The following is a 16,759-nucleotide window of genomic DNA, read 5'->3' as shown; positions in this document are numbered from 1 at the left end:
AGCTTGAGAATTCCTATTTGGTAAAATAAAAGTTTTCATCAACAAATTTCAAAAAATTTAGTTGAATTTAATTGTAAATTGAATGTCTCGAATCAAGATTGAATGAACTGAATTGTTTTTTTTTTTGAAATGAAATTTCAATATTATACTTTCATTCTTATAGTTCATTCGCTCGCACAATTCTATTCAGATGTTTCCTTCTTTTGAGTGCAATTTCAAACATAGGTTTGCAGTAGTTTTTTGTACTTAGGTGTGTGCATGCTTACGTGATTTGATGTGTGCATGCGGTTTGTTTGATCCCTGCCGAGTTTGTCTACCAAACCGGTGTTTAGGCGGGGTTGGTTAGATGTATATCCACCCGACACCCCTGTGTTTGTTTGTTTGTCTATGCATTTTGTGTCATGTGAGCTATGATCCCTTTGATTTACACCATCGGTGTGCACTTTGTATACAAGCTAGAGGATGTAGGGTAATTGGTTATATAGCATTGAGGTGAGATTGCAAAGTAAATGTTAAGTGCTACTTACAACTTTGGGTATGTTGGATTCAAATGCTAATAAGTTTGTGTAGGGTGTGTGACGGGTTCTTAACTTAATTGATTCACCTTTGGGTATGTTGTCCGTTTAGTTTATACACATTTGTTAATGTTTCGGAGGACAAATAGTCTCATTTGTCATGTGCATAATGGATGGCATGGATTATTGCTAAGCATAATAAACCGGTGGCTTGGAGTCCAACAGAAAGGTGAAACCCATACTAATGTTGTATATGAGTACCGCTATACCTTGGCGACAAAAAGAAGAAGCATGATTCATGGTTTAAAAAGTAAAGGCTTGTAATCGGGAAGTTGGGGCAATGTCACTCCTCAATCAACTATTCAATCGAGGTCTTCTTGGTGCAAAATGCAAAACCTGTTTGACCTTGGTCATTTCGAGGATCAAACTTTTGCAAAACAAAAACAGATACAATTAAATCAAATGCTAAAGGAGATATCACAATTCCTTCAAAACTGGCCAAGACCCTATTGCTTTCGAATCCGGGTGGAGCATGTTATTCGAAATGAACATGCAAGCTGCCTATGACATCTTGGAGCTGTTTTGTGAATTTGTTTATGCTCGAAGTTCCTATCCTTGAAACTCAAAGGGACTGTCCTCAAGAATTGCAGGAAGCTATTGCAAGTATTATATTTCTTTGCTCCCGGATGTTGATTTACCGTAATTGTTGCGGATTAGGAACTTGTTTACCACAAAGTATGGAAAGGAGTTCTTTTCAATTTATACGAACTTCGCCTCGACACTAGTGTCAACCGTGATATTATCGAAGCTTTCAGTTAAAGCCCCATCGGTAGATGCAAAACTTAGGCTTTTTGAAGGAAATTGCTAAAGAGTACAATCTAGATTGGGATGCTTCTAGCATCAAGCAGAGTTAAAGTAAAAAACATGAAGATCTTACGGATGGATCGATTAAAATATGCAATGGAACTCTGATTCTCGGTCACCCATCGAAAGGGTTCTCGAACATGTCGATTGCCTAGTAATGGGATGACCTATAATTCCTGTGAAGAATAGAAGTCGGAATGTTGAATCTGCTAAAGAGGCGATCGAAACTTGTCCTTGGGTGGTTCTGGTAAAGCTGAATTATCATTAGTAATCACAATGTCGGGTCAGTAATTGATGCTAAAAGGAGCAGTTCAGATTCTTGTGATGCAATGGAAAGAGCTCGAGCTGCCATTGCTTGGTGATCGTGCCTTGCCGAGCTTGTGAATGTTAATAGTGGGTTTCGAGAATTCAAGAGAGCTCCTAGCATTGCTCATATCGTGAGTTGATATCTTACAAGAGACTAAAAAGGAGTATATATAATAGTTTTTTCGACCGTTGAGAACCAAATAACGTGTGCATCGGTGTCTTGATGTCGAGAACCATGTGCACCAAATCAAATTACCGTGGTTCGGTGATTTCAATTGTTATGAATCTGCTGCCCAATGGAAAGTGTATGTAAAGTTTCTCTTTTGATTTAAAGTAAAGTTTGTTATTTCATATCACCTACAAGAAGCATATACTCTGTTAACACATGTACTTATCCTTTATCTGAGGATGTGTTATACCTTGGCGACAAATATTACAATTGGCGGTGAACTTCTTTTCTAGGATTCTTGGACCATGTATTTTTGGAGCAAGTGCTTTCCATATCCTTGGCACTTCCTAGATTCAGGATTCTTTGACCAGGTATATCTTTTGAATTATTTTTGATAGCTTTATATACATGGTCGAAATTTAGTTAGGTTCGAATCTACTCGGTCTTCAAATATTTGGTGAACCAAATTGTTTCGAAGCGGGTCGAGGCTACTTTAATGGACATGTGAAACAATCATCATATAAGCGCAATCAGCTGCAAGGTCTATTAGTGAACAAAATTCAATTTCTTTATTATTAGGCTGGGTGGGGCCCGTCCCTTCACAAAACTTCACGCGCTGCCTCATTCCATCCTTCCATATCTCGAATCGTAACATTCTTTTATTATTATTATTGAATGTAATGTTTAATTCTCTAATATTATTTATTTGATTATTAGGTACTTGTGGCTGATATGGATAAACTATCACATCCACTTGCGCGAGAACCATGGGAAGAACTAGTCCATTTGGTCCGAGAAAAAGGTGGCTACTCACATATAATTGCTCCATCAATTCATTTGGAAAAATGTATTAGTAGCTGCTCTTTTAGATGTTTCATCTATAATGGATGTAACTAATATTTCGGGTCTCAAGTATATGTCGAGGTAAGCTCGGGTTTCTTCCTTGAGATGGAATACATATTAGTATTTGATGTTGTTATACATGTTATAAGAAGAATTATTTAAAATGGACGTAGGCTGACTTACGGTTTAGATTATATCCAAACATAGCGAAAGGTGTCACTTATATATCTGTTATGTGTATGCCATTTAATAATTGGGTGTAACTTCTTCTTCATTGTAGGCCAATTTATGCAGGGAATGCTCTTTGCCTTTATTCGATATAATCGGTCTTTGATCCTATATGTGACCATTAGGTCCACCTCATTCCCTCGTTCCTCATATTTCATCGATTCAAAATGGGATGCATCTTTTCGCGAGGTTGATATCTCAACCTATAGTGAAGGTCTGTTTGTCTCACTATTTAATAAGTGTACAACATTTTGTGGATGCAAGACTAATTGTTTTAACTTGATTACACCTTTATGCTATTTATTATGTTTGTTGAGTATACAGTTTGTTGAGTTTCCATCGCTAATTTTTTTCCATTTGACAATTAAAATCTTTCAAACATATCTTCTTCTTTACATTTGTCTTCTAACAATGTGCGGACACCCTTGGAAAATCCGGATATTTAAAGCATACATCTCAAGATACGGAACACAGTTTGATTTGGGGTGTAAGGGTAGTAGTTTCTGGTGGTCGAGCTTTGAAAAGTCCCGAGAACTTGTTCTTGGAGAAGCTTCTTTGAAAAGCTTGGTGCGGGAGGTATTTGCTAAATAAATCTTTTAACATGCATGTTCCTCGATGCTCTTTTTTATGTTTATTTTACTTTTTTTTTTTTTTCTTGTTTTTAAAGTAAAAGTCTTTATATGTATCTAATCAAAGGCTAATTACATCAACCACTAATAACTAGTGAGAAGCTACTTTTAAGACCAAAACCCAGTTACCCCAAAAGCTAATATTTGCCTCTTTTACAGTTTGTCATACATCCAAGTAGGTCACCCATATTTCCGGATATTTGGAAAGTTTAGGGTGAGATTACGATTGAAAACCTTGCATGACTATGTGGATCATTAAACGATTTCGACCTCTATTGTTGTTTTGCTTAGTTGGAGCCACTTTTCGGGATCTTTGTTGATACCTCTATTGCCAAAAAGTAAGTACTTGTTATACTTTTTGTAAGTTGTTAAAGAGTGAGCGAAATAAAATTTATTTTGGTATTTGGATTCTTGAAATATGTTAATTGTCAAACTAATCATTTAATATTTTCATCTTGGCTTGGTAGGTTCCATGCATGTCAATTTCAAAGAGAAGATTTTGGAACTTCTATTAGCTTTCTTAGGGAAATATGTAAATAATTTTTACTTAGCTACTTTATGACTTGATATAACAATTAGTTATGTTAGGTGTTTGATATTGTACATTCAATTCTTATCTTAATAAAATCAGTTTCTTTAAAGAAATTTATTTATGTTGGTTTGTTTACGTTGATTGGTGTTGATGTTTATGAATCTGAAGGGAATGTGGTTGTTTGGGAGAGTGGTTTGTATTTGCAGGCTGTTATAATTTGTGAACAATACTAGCACAATTAAAAAAAAAACTTGACAAACTATGTCGATAAATAAAGAGGTGAGATAAAGGGAATTTATCACGATTGTTTCTTTTTATATTATCTCGGTTTCAATAAAAAAATGATCTCAGTTTTCTTCTATACTAATTGGTTTCAGTCACAATTCATCTCGGTTTTCTTCTATATAATCTCGATTCCATTAAGAAAACTGAGAGAATAGATTTAGATAAGATGTCAGACTTCTGAGATAATTTAGTAGCTTATTATCTCGGTTTTGTAGAACTCTATTACCTCAGTGGATTTTACCTCGGTTGTTTTTTCCTAGAAAACCGAGATAAAAACTCTAACATCTCACCTTTTAGCTGAGCTTATAAGCCCTTTTTTTAGTAGTGAACCAATATAAAAATGATGATAAAGCCATCATTTTAAGCACGGAATAGGGAGTATACATAAGCTTTCCGATTAAACCCATATGAAGCCCAATAAATCTGGACTAAAGCTTAAAGACTCAAACAATACATAATCAAGTCAGAAACAGGATTACGTGCACAGAAGCATCAAACTTCCGAAGCTCATATCTCTTGAACCAGGACTCCGAATGCGACAAGTGAGCTGTTCAGACTATCAGTGCGACGAACTCTATGCATAGGCGGGAAATTGTAAAAATGCCAAAAGACCGGAACGCCATTGGACACTGCACATGGACCCACTATGCGGACCTGCAAGATTTAATGAGTCATCATGCAAGTCAAGACAAAGGTGCAAATAATTGGCACAAAATTGACACCTTGCATGCAATTAATGAAGTTAGTTGAATTTAGGTGATAATTATGTAAAAAATGCAAGGTGTCAAAAGGGGGTTTAGTGTTTGGATAAGAAGAAAGTAATTGAGGGGGGTGTTTCACGTGGGAGAAGAGAGAAAGCTCTCTTATGTATTAGGGGGGCTGATTTTGGGGAGCATTAACTTCTCTCTTTTTGGATTCCTTTTTCCACTCTTTGTCTTGTTTTAGTTTTTAATTTTTAGTTTTATGAAAAGCTTGTAATAGTGTTAATGGAGAACATTATTAGATCTTAAATAAAAGTTCATCATTTTCTTTAGGTAATCAGTTTGTTTGCATTCCTTTTTTCTTTCTTTCTCTCTTTAACATATATATCTTGTAACTTTCAAACAATCCAAGGATCATGAGCTAAAACCCTCCAAGGTGGAGGGTTAATGATGCTCATGTGAGGATTCGTATAAATTTCTTAGAAGTAGGATTCACTGCCTAGACTTAAGGACACATGTAGCACACTACCCCCAAAATGGTAGTGTTCGGCCAAACTTGAGACCTGGAAGTTAAGTAGGACTCGCGTGCGCCTCCCTTTCCATACCTGGGCTAGCCGCGCGCGGGTCTTATTTAACCTCTTATTTCCATATTTGACAGGAATATGTTGTATGAGTCTAGGAGTTGAGATGATATTTCAGAGATGAAATCCCAGTTCAACTCTTTATGCTAGGGAAATGGACTTAGAGATAAGTTCATCTCGCTAGGGATCGACGCTCAATCCATTTCGGGTTTGATAATAAACCCAAAACGGCTTAGAGATGGCAGTAATCCGATTCTAAGAGAAGATAATGAGACTTTGCATGAGTAGCATAATCCTTTATCCCTTCTTTCTCTTTGGATATCTTGTGAAAAATCTTAGTTTTTCCGTTTTTGTATTTCGCATTTTAAGCATCCGTTAGGATTTAAACAAAGCAAAACTTAGCTAGCAAATCAATATGAAACTTACTCACTAGTTTCCTAAGGAGTATAATAAAGTTGTAAGCTGTCCTAGACTTTAGGTTGGTTCAAATCCCTTCTCGAGCTAAACGCACGACGAACCGTGAGTAAGGACTTGAGTTTACACCGAACGGAGTAGAGAAATCAAATCATTATACTGCAAACTGTGAAGATCACTAACCACACTTCAAAACTCTGCGCTCCTAAAACAATAAAGACAACAAAGAGTCAATAAGGAGAAGATTTAATTTCATAAAAAAAAGTACTAATTAATATTAATATTACGTGCCCCTCCCAAACATCACGAGCCACGTGCACAACATAGTCATACAAAAGCTGGTCATTGTCACGTCCTTGCACTCTAGTCAGGCAACCACCATATGTGCCTAGTTGGTACTCCTTGTCTTTCTTCGATTTTCTCACAATATTTTGAACAGGACGTACCACTGGTGCCTCCATTGTCATCATCCTCTTCCTCCTCCAAATCGTCGTCAACCTCCTCCAGATCGTCATCCTCCTCGTCTCCCTCCTCATCATAGTCACCATACTCTTCACCATCCTCCTCTTCCTCTTCCCCTTCCTCATCACCATTAGCATCCCCCTGTTTCCCTTCCCTTTCTCTTCCCCTTCCTCTTTCTCATCACCATCAGCATCCTCCTCTTCACTATCACCACCATCTAAATTCTCAGGAAGAATCATATCTATATCTATATCGACATCCTCATCTTTATCTAAATCTAAATCTAAATCTAAATCTAAATCTAAATCTCGTCCTCATCTATAATAGGAGCCCTTATTTCTTTCCCCCTTTTTCTTTTATTTTTTTTCTACTACCTCTAAATCACCTACACCTACTACATTACTCGGATTGGTGGCTTGTCGATCCCCTCTACGGGCGGATGCCGGCATTCCCCTTCCTCCTTTTTCTCAGGCGGGTCACCACGACCCGAACTACTACTGCCACCACTAAGTAATTTCTTAGCACCTGTGTAGATGATTTTCGCTACACTCTTCACATTCTTTGATCGAGGACCCATTATTACTACAAAAAATAGTAATAAACAAGTATTAGTAACGGGCCACAAGTTTCAATCTAATAATATGAAATACAAGTTTCATCGACAAAACGAAAACGAAACATAATCAATTAGAGAGAGTCGTACAATCTAATTTAAAAACCAAAACTACGATGCATCAATAATCTCATTTCGCCAAAAAAATTGTTACAATTAATACAGTGATACAGTGAAAATGATATAATACAATCAATTTACGACAACAAGAAATCTAGCAACTACTAATCAACTGAATGGATAAAAACGTACAAAGATGGCTATCTAGAAAAGTAAATTGCAATAATTCTCGGAATACAACTATTAATGTATCTATCTAGAAAAGTGAACAAGGTAATTGTAAATCTTAAAAAATAGTTGTCGTCTTCCAAAAATGACAACAATTCCTTCTTTTCTGAGTTTCCCCGTGATATGTATATTCTACTACTAATTCAATTACTAAACAACTCAAAACCAAAAATAAGATTGATCGTCTTTGGCATAAGGAACTGACTATATAACACAAGGAAACCTCATTTTTCATTTGCAAACTCATGACAATGCAATACAACCACAAATGAAAATCAGGTCATGACAATGCACACATTGAACCAAATTCACAATAGATAGTGTAATCATAACAATCCCATTTCAATATAGATAACATGCATGGATATCAAGTACCTCAGTGTAACTTTATAATTGTTTTCAATACCTTCATACTAAATCAAAACAAAAAATAAGACAAAAAACATAGAACAAACAAATTTCACACCTAATATTTAGACATACTTCAAAATTTATAGACAACATTGACAGTAAATAACCCATATACAATTGACAGTAAATAATTTATGGACAACATTGACAGTAAATAACCCATATACAATTAGTTTTCAAGTAAACTAGCAATGTTATACACCCACTTCCTAAAACCAAATTTGCATCACCAAAATAACTAAACTAGCAATACCATACACCCACTTCCTAAAATGAAATTTGCATCACCAAAATTACAATTAAAGATGGGCTAAAAATTAAAGAAAAAAGCATAAGACAAAATTACCTGATAAATGGATGAGCACAAAACAAATAAACCAGAGTCCGAATCAAACAGAAGAACTGCTAGCAAAAAAATATCCAAATTTCAAAAGATTTAACCCAAAACTAATAGTAATAACTATTAAAGCCCCAATGAATGGAACGAAACTGAAAATGGCATGCAGTGGGGCCTATCAGTGTATTGGGAGTATATTCAAGTACTTTCAATTTAGCCATTTTCAAGATTAATCGATAGGCCACTTTGAGGGCCATTTTCAGTTATGACATATTTTTCAATAGCTTAAACAAATCAAATGCTAATATAATCAATCATATACAATTTCTTCCCATCCAAACACCAATTCAATTTGTAATAAACTCCCAGTCCTAGTCCGAATTTCAACACTCTCCAAACCATAATAATTTTATCAATGAATGGGTTTGAATTTACTCTAATATCTAATACATTTACATAATCAAAACAACAAAAACTAGAGCAATGCAGAAAAAACAACAACAATGTCAACATTGCAGAAACCGATTTTTTTTTACTTGCCTGAAGGCTGAAGACAGTAATGCAGCTTGAACTCTATTTGAGAAGTAGAGAATTTGGTTTGAGAAGGTCGGAAGTAGAGAATTTGGTTTGATTTGGAGTGGTTATGTTTGTCAAACTTGTTTTCTTTTTTTCGTTTTTGCTGGGGTTGCTAGAGACGAAGGGTTCTTTTCTTCTGTTTTCTTTTATTTCATTGTTTTCTTTTGTTTTAATTTCGGCCCTTAGATCTTGAGATGATCTCGCGAGTTTGAGTGGATGAGATTTGGAGTGGGTTGGGAGTGGGCGTATCCCTCCATAATAATAATAATAATAATAATAATAATAATAATAAAACTTGGTGTGGGGCCCACAGGGCCCCATCCGGTGGCTGCTATTGCATTTCATAAATTGTGACATGGTAGATCCAAAGTCTTATAGGGTATGTGCAGTTTACAATGTTAATTTGAAAGAGTATTATTGGATCATTGTTGATTTGGTCAACAATGGCTGCTTTGTGGGTTGGGTTTTTATCATTCGGTTGGTTGGGGTTCTTTTGGGCCTAATTTGAAATAGTGTTATGGGCACGTGCCATATACTAGTATATATATATATATATATTTGGGGGGTGGGGCGTCCACATAATCTCGGGGCACCCCCTGACTTAGAATCCTGGCTCCGTCCTTGACCCGTATCTACTATCTATATACTAAAGTAGAGATCTCTAATGGAGGATTTTCTCTCTCCTAGGTGGCACTCTAATATAAGAGCTAGCCTTTTCTAATAATCCCTACAATACCACCACGTAGACTTCTCTCTTAATTAAAACTCTTGACTTCTTGAGAAACCTAAAGACCTCCAAATTGGCAAAGCTTTCTATACTGCCTCCGCTTATCTCTCTCTCTCTCTCGAGTCTCGACTTATATATATATATATATATATATATATATATATATATATATATATATATATATATATATATATATATATATATATATATATATATATTCTTGATGGAGCATAAAATATTTAAGACGTTGATAGAATTAATCCGTTGGAAAATACCAGCCCAGGCCACAATTAAGGACGGGAAGATTGGTGTGGTTATTTTTTTTTTAAAGAGACAATGTTTATGAGCTGGAAACTTTTTGATATAAACATTTACATGGGAGAGCATGCATAAACGTCGTCTATTAGGATACTCATAAATTGTTGACCTTAACTCTTTCGATTTTTTTTATCTTCACCACTGGTAATACATAATCGATGACAAAGAAGAATTCATCAATATTAGTGATGATTATTGAAGATTTGCATTGTTTCAATTATTAGTTTGTTTGTTTACTTAAATTTATACAAAACAAAAGTCAATTAAAGAAATTATATTGTACGTTCAAAAATAGTCTAGACACTATGTTCTCTGTATTAATTTTTGTTTAACATGTTATTGTTCCACTCAGTCCGACATTACATGAATCACACATTATAAAAGTGATACTTGAGGAGAGAGATTGTGCAAATGAAGCAAATTGTTAGTAATGTTATAAGTGGGTCACTGGGTTTAGTAGCTTATACTCCTAGGAGACTTCCGTGAAAGAGCCATATAATTTAAATCTTTTCCATCAAAAAGTGCTAGACCAAAACCACAATTGGAAATGGATGCCTTACCTGGACTGCATAGGGCACATGTGATAGATTGATAGAGTACGCATTGGAGCATAGAACACATTTGATCTTAATAGTGTTTCAGGGAATAAACCATGTTCGAATATTGCGATTTATATACCCAAATACCTAAAAGATCTCGGCGTATGCCCGGGCTAAAAATCTAGTCCTTTAGTACATATATATGCGACTGTCACACATGGCCCAGAACAGAAAAAGACTTCAGAAGTCAGCTGTGATTGGCTAGTGAGGAGAGAGGAGAGAGAAGAGAGAGAATTTAACTCATTATCTCTACACTATATGATAGCTGGGTTTTCCGGAACTAACTCTCACCATCGAACAGGCAAATTTTAATCTCTCTATTTATCTAATTGAGAAGTACCTCCCTCACTGAAATTATAACCCTCCCCCTTTTATTAATAATTTAGAAACCCGCCCCCCATTTTCAATTAGCCCCCCATTTTTTTTATTCCACACAATCAGAATCCATTGAAACCATGCTACTTATCGATCTTGAAAGACCGGTTTGAAGATTGAACAACTGATGTGTAGCTCAGTTTGCATACTTGTTTTAATACAATACACCAATCAGAATTGACTTCGGAGGTTTTTTCTGTGCTGGGCCATGTGGGTTAGTTCTATCCCTTTGCAAAACTAAGGTCCCTTTGCAAAACATGATGGAAAGGAAAGGAAATACTATGGAAAGGAAAGGAAAATAAGAGTGGTCCACCTTTTCCATAGTTTTTAAGGCGTTTGTTTACCCATGGAAAGGAAATGGGCTTTTCCATATGGAAACAAATGGAAAAGGTTTTGTGTCTTTAGCTAACCCCTGAAATTTTTGTGGAAAGGAAAGGAAAGGAAATAGATAAATAGGAACTTACTACTAATACACTCCACTCAACAATACAATTATTCCTTTCCATAGCTTTTGCAAACAAACATGATTATTCATTTCCCTAGTTTTTACTTTTCGGAGGTTTACCAAAACACATACCATTTAAAATTATTTCCTTTCCATTCCATTCCATTCCATTCCATAGTGGACCACCTATTTTATTTCCTTTCCTTTCCATGAGTTAAAATTTAACAAACACACACTAAGGTGTTGTTCAGACAAATATCGATGTATTAAGATCATGAAACTAAACTTTAGTATTTTACAGCTAACCCTAATGTATGCTATTCTAATTAAAGAAGAAAGTCGTATATGAAGTACAGACACTAATTCAATTGCTTTATTTAAAGATGAACAATGTTGTCTCACATATATAATTCCTTTTTCCTTGCACACATAAGTGCATTTGAGACCCTTAACTCATTACCTCTGAGGCTCTTATTAGGTATCTGTTTTTGGGTCCCTCGCTATGATTATCAAAACTAATCGCTGCTAGGAGAAAAAAAAAAAAAAGAAAATTAAAAACACTATAATTTGACATAACGACAGCTTTAAGGACAATTTAGATTCTCCAGTTTATTAGAAAATGTTTGTAAGATAAATGCAAGGATATATAATTAAGCAATATCTGGAAAGATCATGTTTAGGTATATCTTTTAAGGAGACATGTTCGAAGAAATTAAGGAACAAAGGAGACCTGAACTTTATCAGTTAGAACTCAGTTTATCTATGGTAGCATCTTATACCATCAAATATTATATTTGTTTGCAACCAATTTCAAGGTCAATAAAATAGGCTCCCATAGGGTCAGTGTTGACAGAGAGGGCTGATGAGGACGTCGACTTTGGAAGCATAGTGAAATCTTAGGATCCTAGTTAAGTATTTAGCTTTAGGCTCCTTGGGCTTTTGAGGTGTATTGGTTCATGATTAGTAAACAAAACCATAGGACAAAGCATATATATTCTCAAGTTTGATCAATCTATCAAGAAAATCCGAAAAGAAAGTATGGTTGGTTTCATGACTTGCAAGAAAAAATATTCACAAGTTGAAATGGAATTGTATGACAAAATATTCGCCATAGATTAGGACAAATGACAATAATGTCTCATCACTAGCTAGACACTATTAGAAATTTAGAATTGAGTTCAGTTTAGGGAGTACAGTGCATGATATCCATTAAGATTGTTTTAGCACTTAAACAAACTATATATCCCTAAGATATATATCTGATGAAGATTGTTATATATATATATATGAAATAGTGGGTATTAGGTTCTTCCCAGTGAATGAACTCATTGAACTGACAAAATCAACAAGGCAGGCAATCTTATAGGAATGTAATAAAAAGGGTCTTCCAAGCATATAACAACAATGCGTGATGTTAGTACTAGGTGATATGAAGTACCATTTCAGAAAAGAAACACTTTATGCAGAAGCTCTCATCCAAAGCACGTACGTACTTCCTATTTAAGAAACCAAACTTTCCCACCAAAACTTGTTTTTCTCACTATTTTTGCAGGACTTGCTAACATGGCCATTCTGTACTCCAGCTCTCAGACCAGCACAACAAGACAATACCCCTTTGCTTTTACAACCCAACACAGAAGAAGACAGCATCAGAAATTAAAACAACCAAGATAAAATATTATGATAGACTGACAGAGAACAAAAAAATACAGATAAATGAGCCTTCCTCCTACCTTCCTCAGTGCATTTCAACCATGCATATACAGAAATAGACATATACAGACAAACATATATAACAAGCAAAGACAAGAAGGCGGTTTCACATATCCAATTGGCAAAACCAGATAAATAACTAATATGGAAGGAAAACCAGAAAAGATAGTCACTGGAGCTTATTTTCTATTGGAGCTGCGTGCTGTGGTTAATATCATGTTTGCTGCTGTCATGCATGACCCCATGAGGAAACACCCCAACCTCTCCTTACAAAACAATAATTATCCGTTCTTTCTTTCCAGATCAGATGAGAAAAAAATAAGGCAAAAGGGAAGATACTTCAAATTCAAAGACCGACTGATTACAACTTTTGATCAGTTCAGCATTAATAATGTTTCTTAGTACAAACAAAATAAAACTTAACTTAATTTCTCCCCATTCACAACAAGGTAAATCACCTTAAATTTAGCTGGCAATATGAAACAATCCCTATATAGATTTCTTATTATTTTGAAAAAACTAAACAGAATTGATGTTCTCAATCATGTCAACAATTTTCATGCAAAAATACATATACATGTAAATAGCTACACTCAACTCTTACACATGGTAAAAGCTCTATCTGGGAATCAAATATCCATCTTGACATAATGTTTACCTCTAGTTCTTACATTTGGTTCACCAAAATTTGGAAGTACAATAACCATCACAAGAGCATTGGGCCACCTAAAAAAGTGAACTCAAAATCAACAATGCATCCTCAAAGGTGAAGTCAAGTTTTGGAACAATGCAGGATAATACGGCAACTGCTGTTTGAGATTTTCCTATAATTTTGAGAGTTTCATACATTTTACATTTGAGTTGTCACTGCCTGTCTTTCTAGCTTAGTAAGGCTGTCATTTCTTTTTTCAATCTCTCTAGATTACTTTTATTTTAGCTAAGAGGCTGAACAATGAATTGCAGAGTGGGGTACCTGGGGAAGGTCAGTATCTGGTGCCAGATCTGTTGTTTAGATTTGAGGGACAGACTGTAATATCTGGTCTCTTAGTGGACGTTTGGGATCGGCCAATCTGCTCTTCAGAGCATTGTTGAAGTACAGCCCACTTGGAGCGTTGGAGTGGTAGGCCTGAATATTATGCCATTTTAAACGAGTTGAACCCACAGCAACACTTGATCATCTAAAGTCACCTCTTCTTGGTATTGAAAACCTGTGTTTACATTTCCAAACTCTAGTATCTTCTTACTTATTTCTAGGCGACGTTTATGAATTGCTTTGAAGATGGATGATTCAGTTTTCTTAACCATTATCCATAACTATTGCCTTTTATTTTGGTAATATTCATCGCAGATTCAATGTTTAAGTTTGCAGAAGAAGTGGTACAGACCCTAGAAGATGTCACAGTCATTGGCAACCATAGTTGGAGGTGCTGCAGCAGGGCTTATAATGGTGGTGCTTGTTATCGGGTTCCTATGGTTTTGCATGGTACGGTGTAAGAAATTCTCTAATAGGAACTCAGAAACAGGCTCTTCAGACCCTTCTGCACTAGGTAGGGAATCCTTCTGATAAATCAAAAATAACTTCAGTTCAACTGTATATGGATAGGTAATATTTGGTCTTTTAATCTACTTAAAATTACAGTGGAATGGAATAGAGGAGGTGGATCCACTTCAGCAAGAGGTCACCCTTTATCTGGACCACAAGGAGTAACACTTTTTAACCTGGAAGACTTGGAACAAGCAACAAATAAATTTAACGATAGCAGTCTAATTGGAGAAGGTAGCTTTGGTTTGGTGTATAAAGGTTTGCTTCTTGATGGGACTGTCGTGGCAGTCAAAAGGCGTCTGAGTGCTCCTCAACGTGCATTTGTTGAAGAGGTATCTATTTTACGCATGCATTGTGGTATATAGTCACACTAGTTGAGCTTGATTTGTATTTTCTTTTTTATTTGGCCACAACTTGATTAGTATTTGATAAACTTCACACTTGAATAATATACTGGAGTTCAGTAGGCCCAAATAGCAAGGAAATAACACTTCTAAATGGTCAAATAGGTGCATTACCTGTCCCAAATTTGGCACCGAAACCTTGTTACTCTTCTTGGTTACTGTGAAGAAGATGGATTTCAAATGTTAGTGTTCGAATATTTGCCAAATGGAAGCGTCTCTGATCATCTATATGGTAAGCACCAAATCACTATACGGATTCCAGCTATGACGACAGAACATATTTCACAGTTGTTTACTCGTTTCACAGGAAAAAATTCAACGACAAAACTGGAGTTCAAACGAAGGCTTTCCATAGCTCTTGCAGCAGCTAAAGGTACATATCAGTAGAGCCAAAACAGGATGATTATGACAGTCGAGCAAGCATAACATTCTACCAAATTTATATATGCAGGTTTATGTCATTTGCATTGTCTCAACCCTCCTTTAGTACACAAGAATTTCAAAACGTCCAATGTCTTGGTGGATGAGAACTTCATTGCTAAAGTTGCAGATGCTGGAGTTTTAAAACTGCTGGATAGAACTAATGATGCTATCCCTTCATCTCTGACATCAGGAGGCAGTACTTTCCAGGATCCAGAGTACCTTCCTTGCATCCCCGCACCTATTTCTTTCTTTAATTATTACAATGTAGAACTAATCAGGCTACAAATAACTCTTGTCTTTGCCTGACCAACTGTGTGACATATTCAAGGTTTGGCGGAATGGGAATAGTATCTCAAAGGATGGATGTATACAGCTTTGGTGTATTTCTTTTGGAGATTGTAAGTGGAGAAGAAGCTTCAAAAATTAACTTGACGGGATCGGGTGAAAACTTGAAACAACGGGTAAACATGCTTTAAATTGCTCCTACACTACATAGTTATACCAAGAAATAACAATGACCTCCTACGCTAGCATAAATCAATCCTTGAGATACTTAATTCTCACAGTTTTGCCTCACAATATCTTCCCTGACAACTAGACATTTTAGTGGTTGACAGAGGAAGATCTAAGTTTGCGTCGGTCAAGCAATTCAGTTATAGGCATCTTATAGTAGGAAGTTGCTTGTCCAAGCAAAGCTGATTGAAAGCTTTAATCATTATATCTTAAGTACTAGTCAAAGACATTAGTTAAGGTGCACCTAAGTTACTACATAATAATGTTCAACCTTTTGAAGGTCAAGTCAGGCGTGGCCTCAAACAATATCGTGGACAGACGACTAGCTGAAAGCTTCACTCTGGAGGGAATGAAAGATTTGATCAGCTTAACACTACAATGCCTCAGTATAGATGGGGAAGCAGCTGGGCTGCCAAATATGAACATGATCGTGTCAGAGCTTGACAAAATACTAGCAAGAGAGATGACATGGAAAACAGTCATGGGTGAAGGAACTGCAACATTTACACTTGGTAGCCAACTATTTACAACAGGGTGATGATCTAAGCTAATACAACTATACAAGTATTCTTCAAAGGAGATATTTCCAAGCATATATACTGGAACTAGATTACAAAATTCAATCAGCCAATCCCAAATGATTTGATCGAAGATCTTGTTGTTTATTCTGTTTGCACAAAGCTTGTTTAAGAAGCTAAATCTGGCTTCATACTCCGTGTGGATATAATATATGCATGCCAAATTGTTCATGTGATGTAAATTGTATATATATGATGATCGAGTTGTAATTCATAGTCTGCAGTGACACACACTGACCTGATATAACCAAATATAGGGAGGAGTTCTAGGGACATATCTTATAAAAACACGTAAACAAACTCAAAATTGTTAGGGCACCTGTAAGTTTTAGATTAGGCTAATGTTTTGTAGATATGATTTCTTAAC

The 16,759-nt window shown here is 35.7% G+C and overlaps 1 protein-coding gene and 1 pseudogene across 6 annotated transcripts; both read left to right on the top strand.

The window, feature by feature from the left end:
* The first annotated feature begins 855 nt into the window (after nt 1-855).
* Nucleotides 856-1,429, top strand: LOC147499046 (uncharacterized; annotated as a pseudogene).
* Nucleotides 1,430-13,233: 11,804 nt separating this feature from the next.
* On the top strand, nt 13,234-16,606 carry LOC147499045 (putative serine/threonine-protein kinase PBL28). 6 transcript variants are annotated; one of them, XM_086560854.1, is made up of 8 exons: nt 13,234-13,380; nt 13,895-14,128; nt 14,280-14,478; nt 14,571-14,806; nt 14,984-15,251; nt 15,330-15,516; nt 15,630-15,762; nt 16,095-16,606. In XM_086560854.1, exons 3-8 carry the CDS (start codon nt 14,325-14,327, stop codon nt 16,350-16,352), a joined length of 1,236 nt encoding a protein of 411 aa, XP_086416980.1. In that variant the 5' UTR covers nt 13,234-13,380; nt 13,895-14,128; nt 14,280-14,324; the 3' UTR covers nt 16,353-16,606. The 6 variants fall into 6 exon arrangements, with proteins under 6 accessions (XP_086416980.1, XP_086416979.1, XP_086416977.1 ...); XM_086560853.1 differs by lacking the exon at nt 13,234-13,380 and adding an exon at nt 13,391-13,697; XM_086560851.1 differs by lacking the exon at nt 13,234-13,380 and adding an exon at nt 13,391-13,818.
* Nucleotides 16,607-16,759: the final 153 nt, after the last annotated feature.

Source organism: Coptis chinensis, chromosome 5 (assembly GCF_015680905.1).
Source record: "Coptis chinensis isolate HL-2020 chromosome 5, ASM1568090v1, whole genome shotgun sequence".
Classification (NCBI taxonomy): Eukaryota; Viridiplantae; Streptophyta; class Magnoliopsida; order Ranunculales; family Ranunculaceae; genus Coptis; species Coptis chinensis.
Note: the sequence above shows the minus strand (reverse complement) of the source record. Positions and strands in the feature narration are given on the sequence as shown.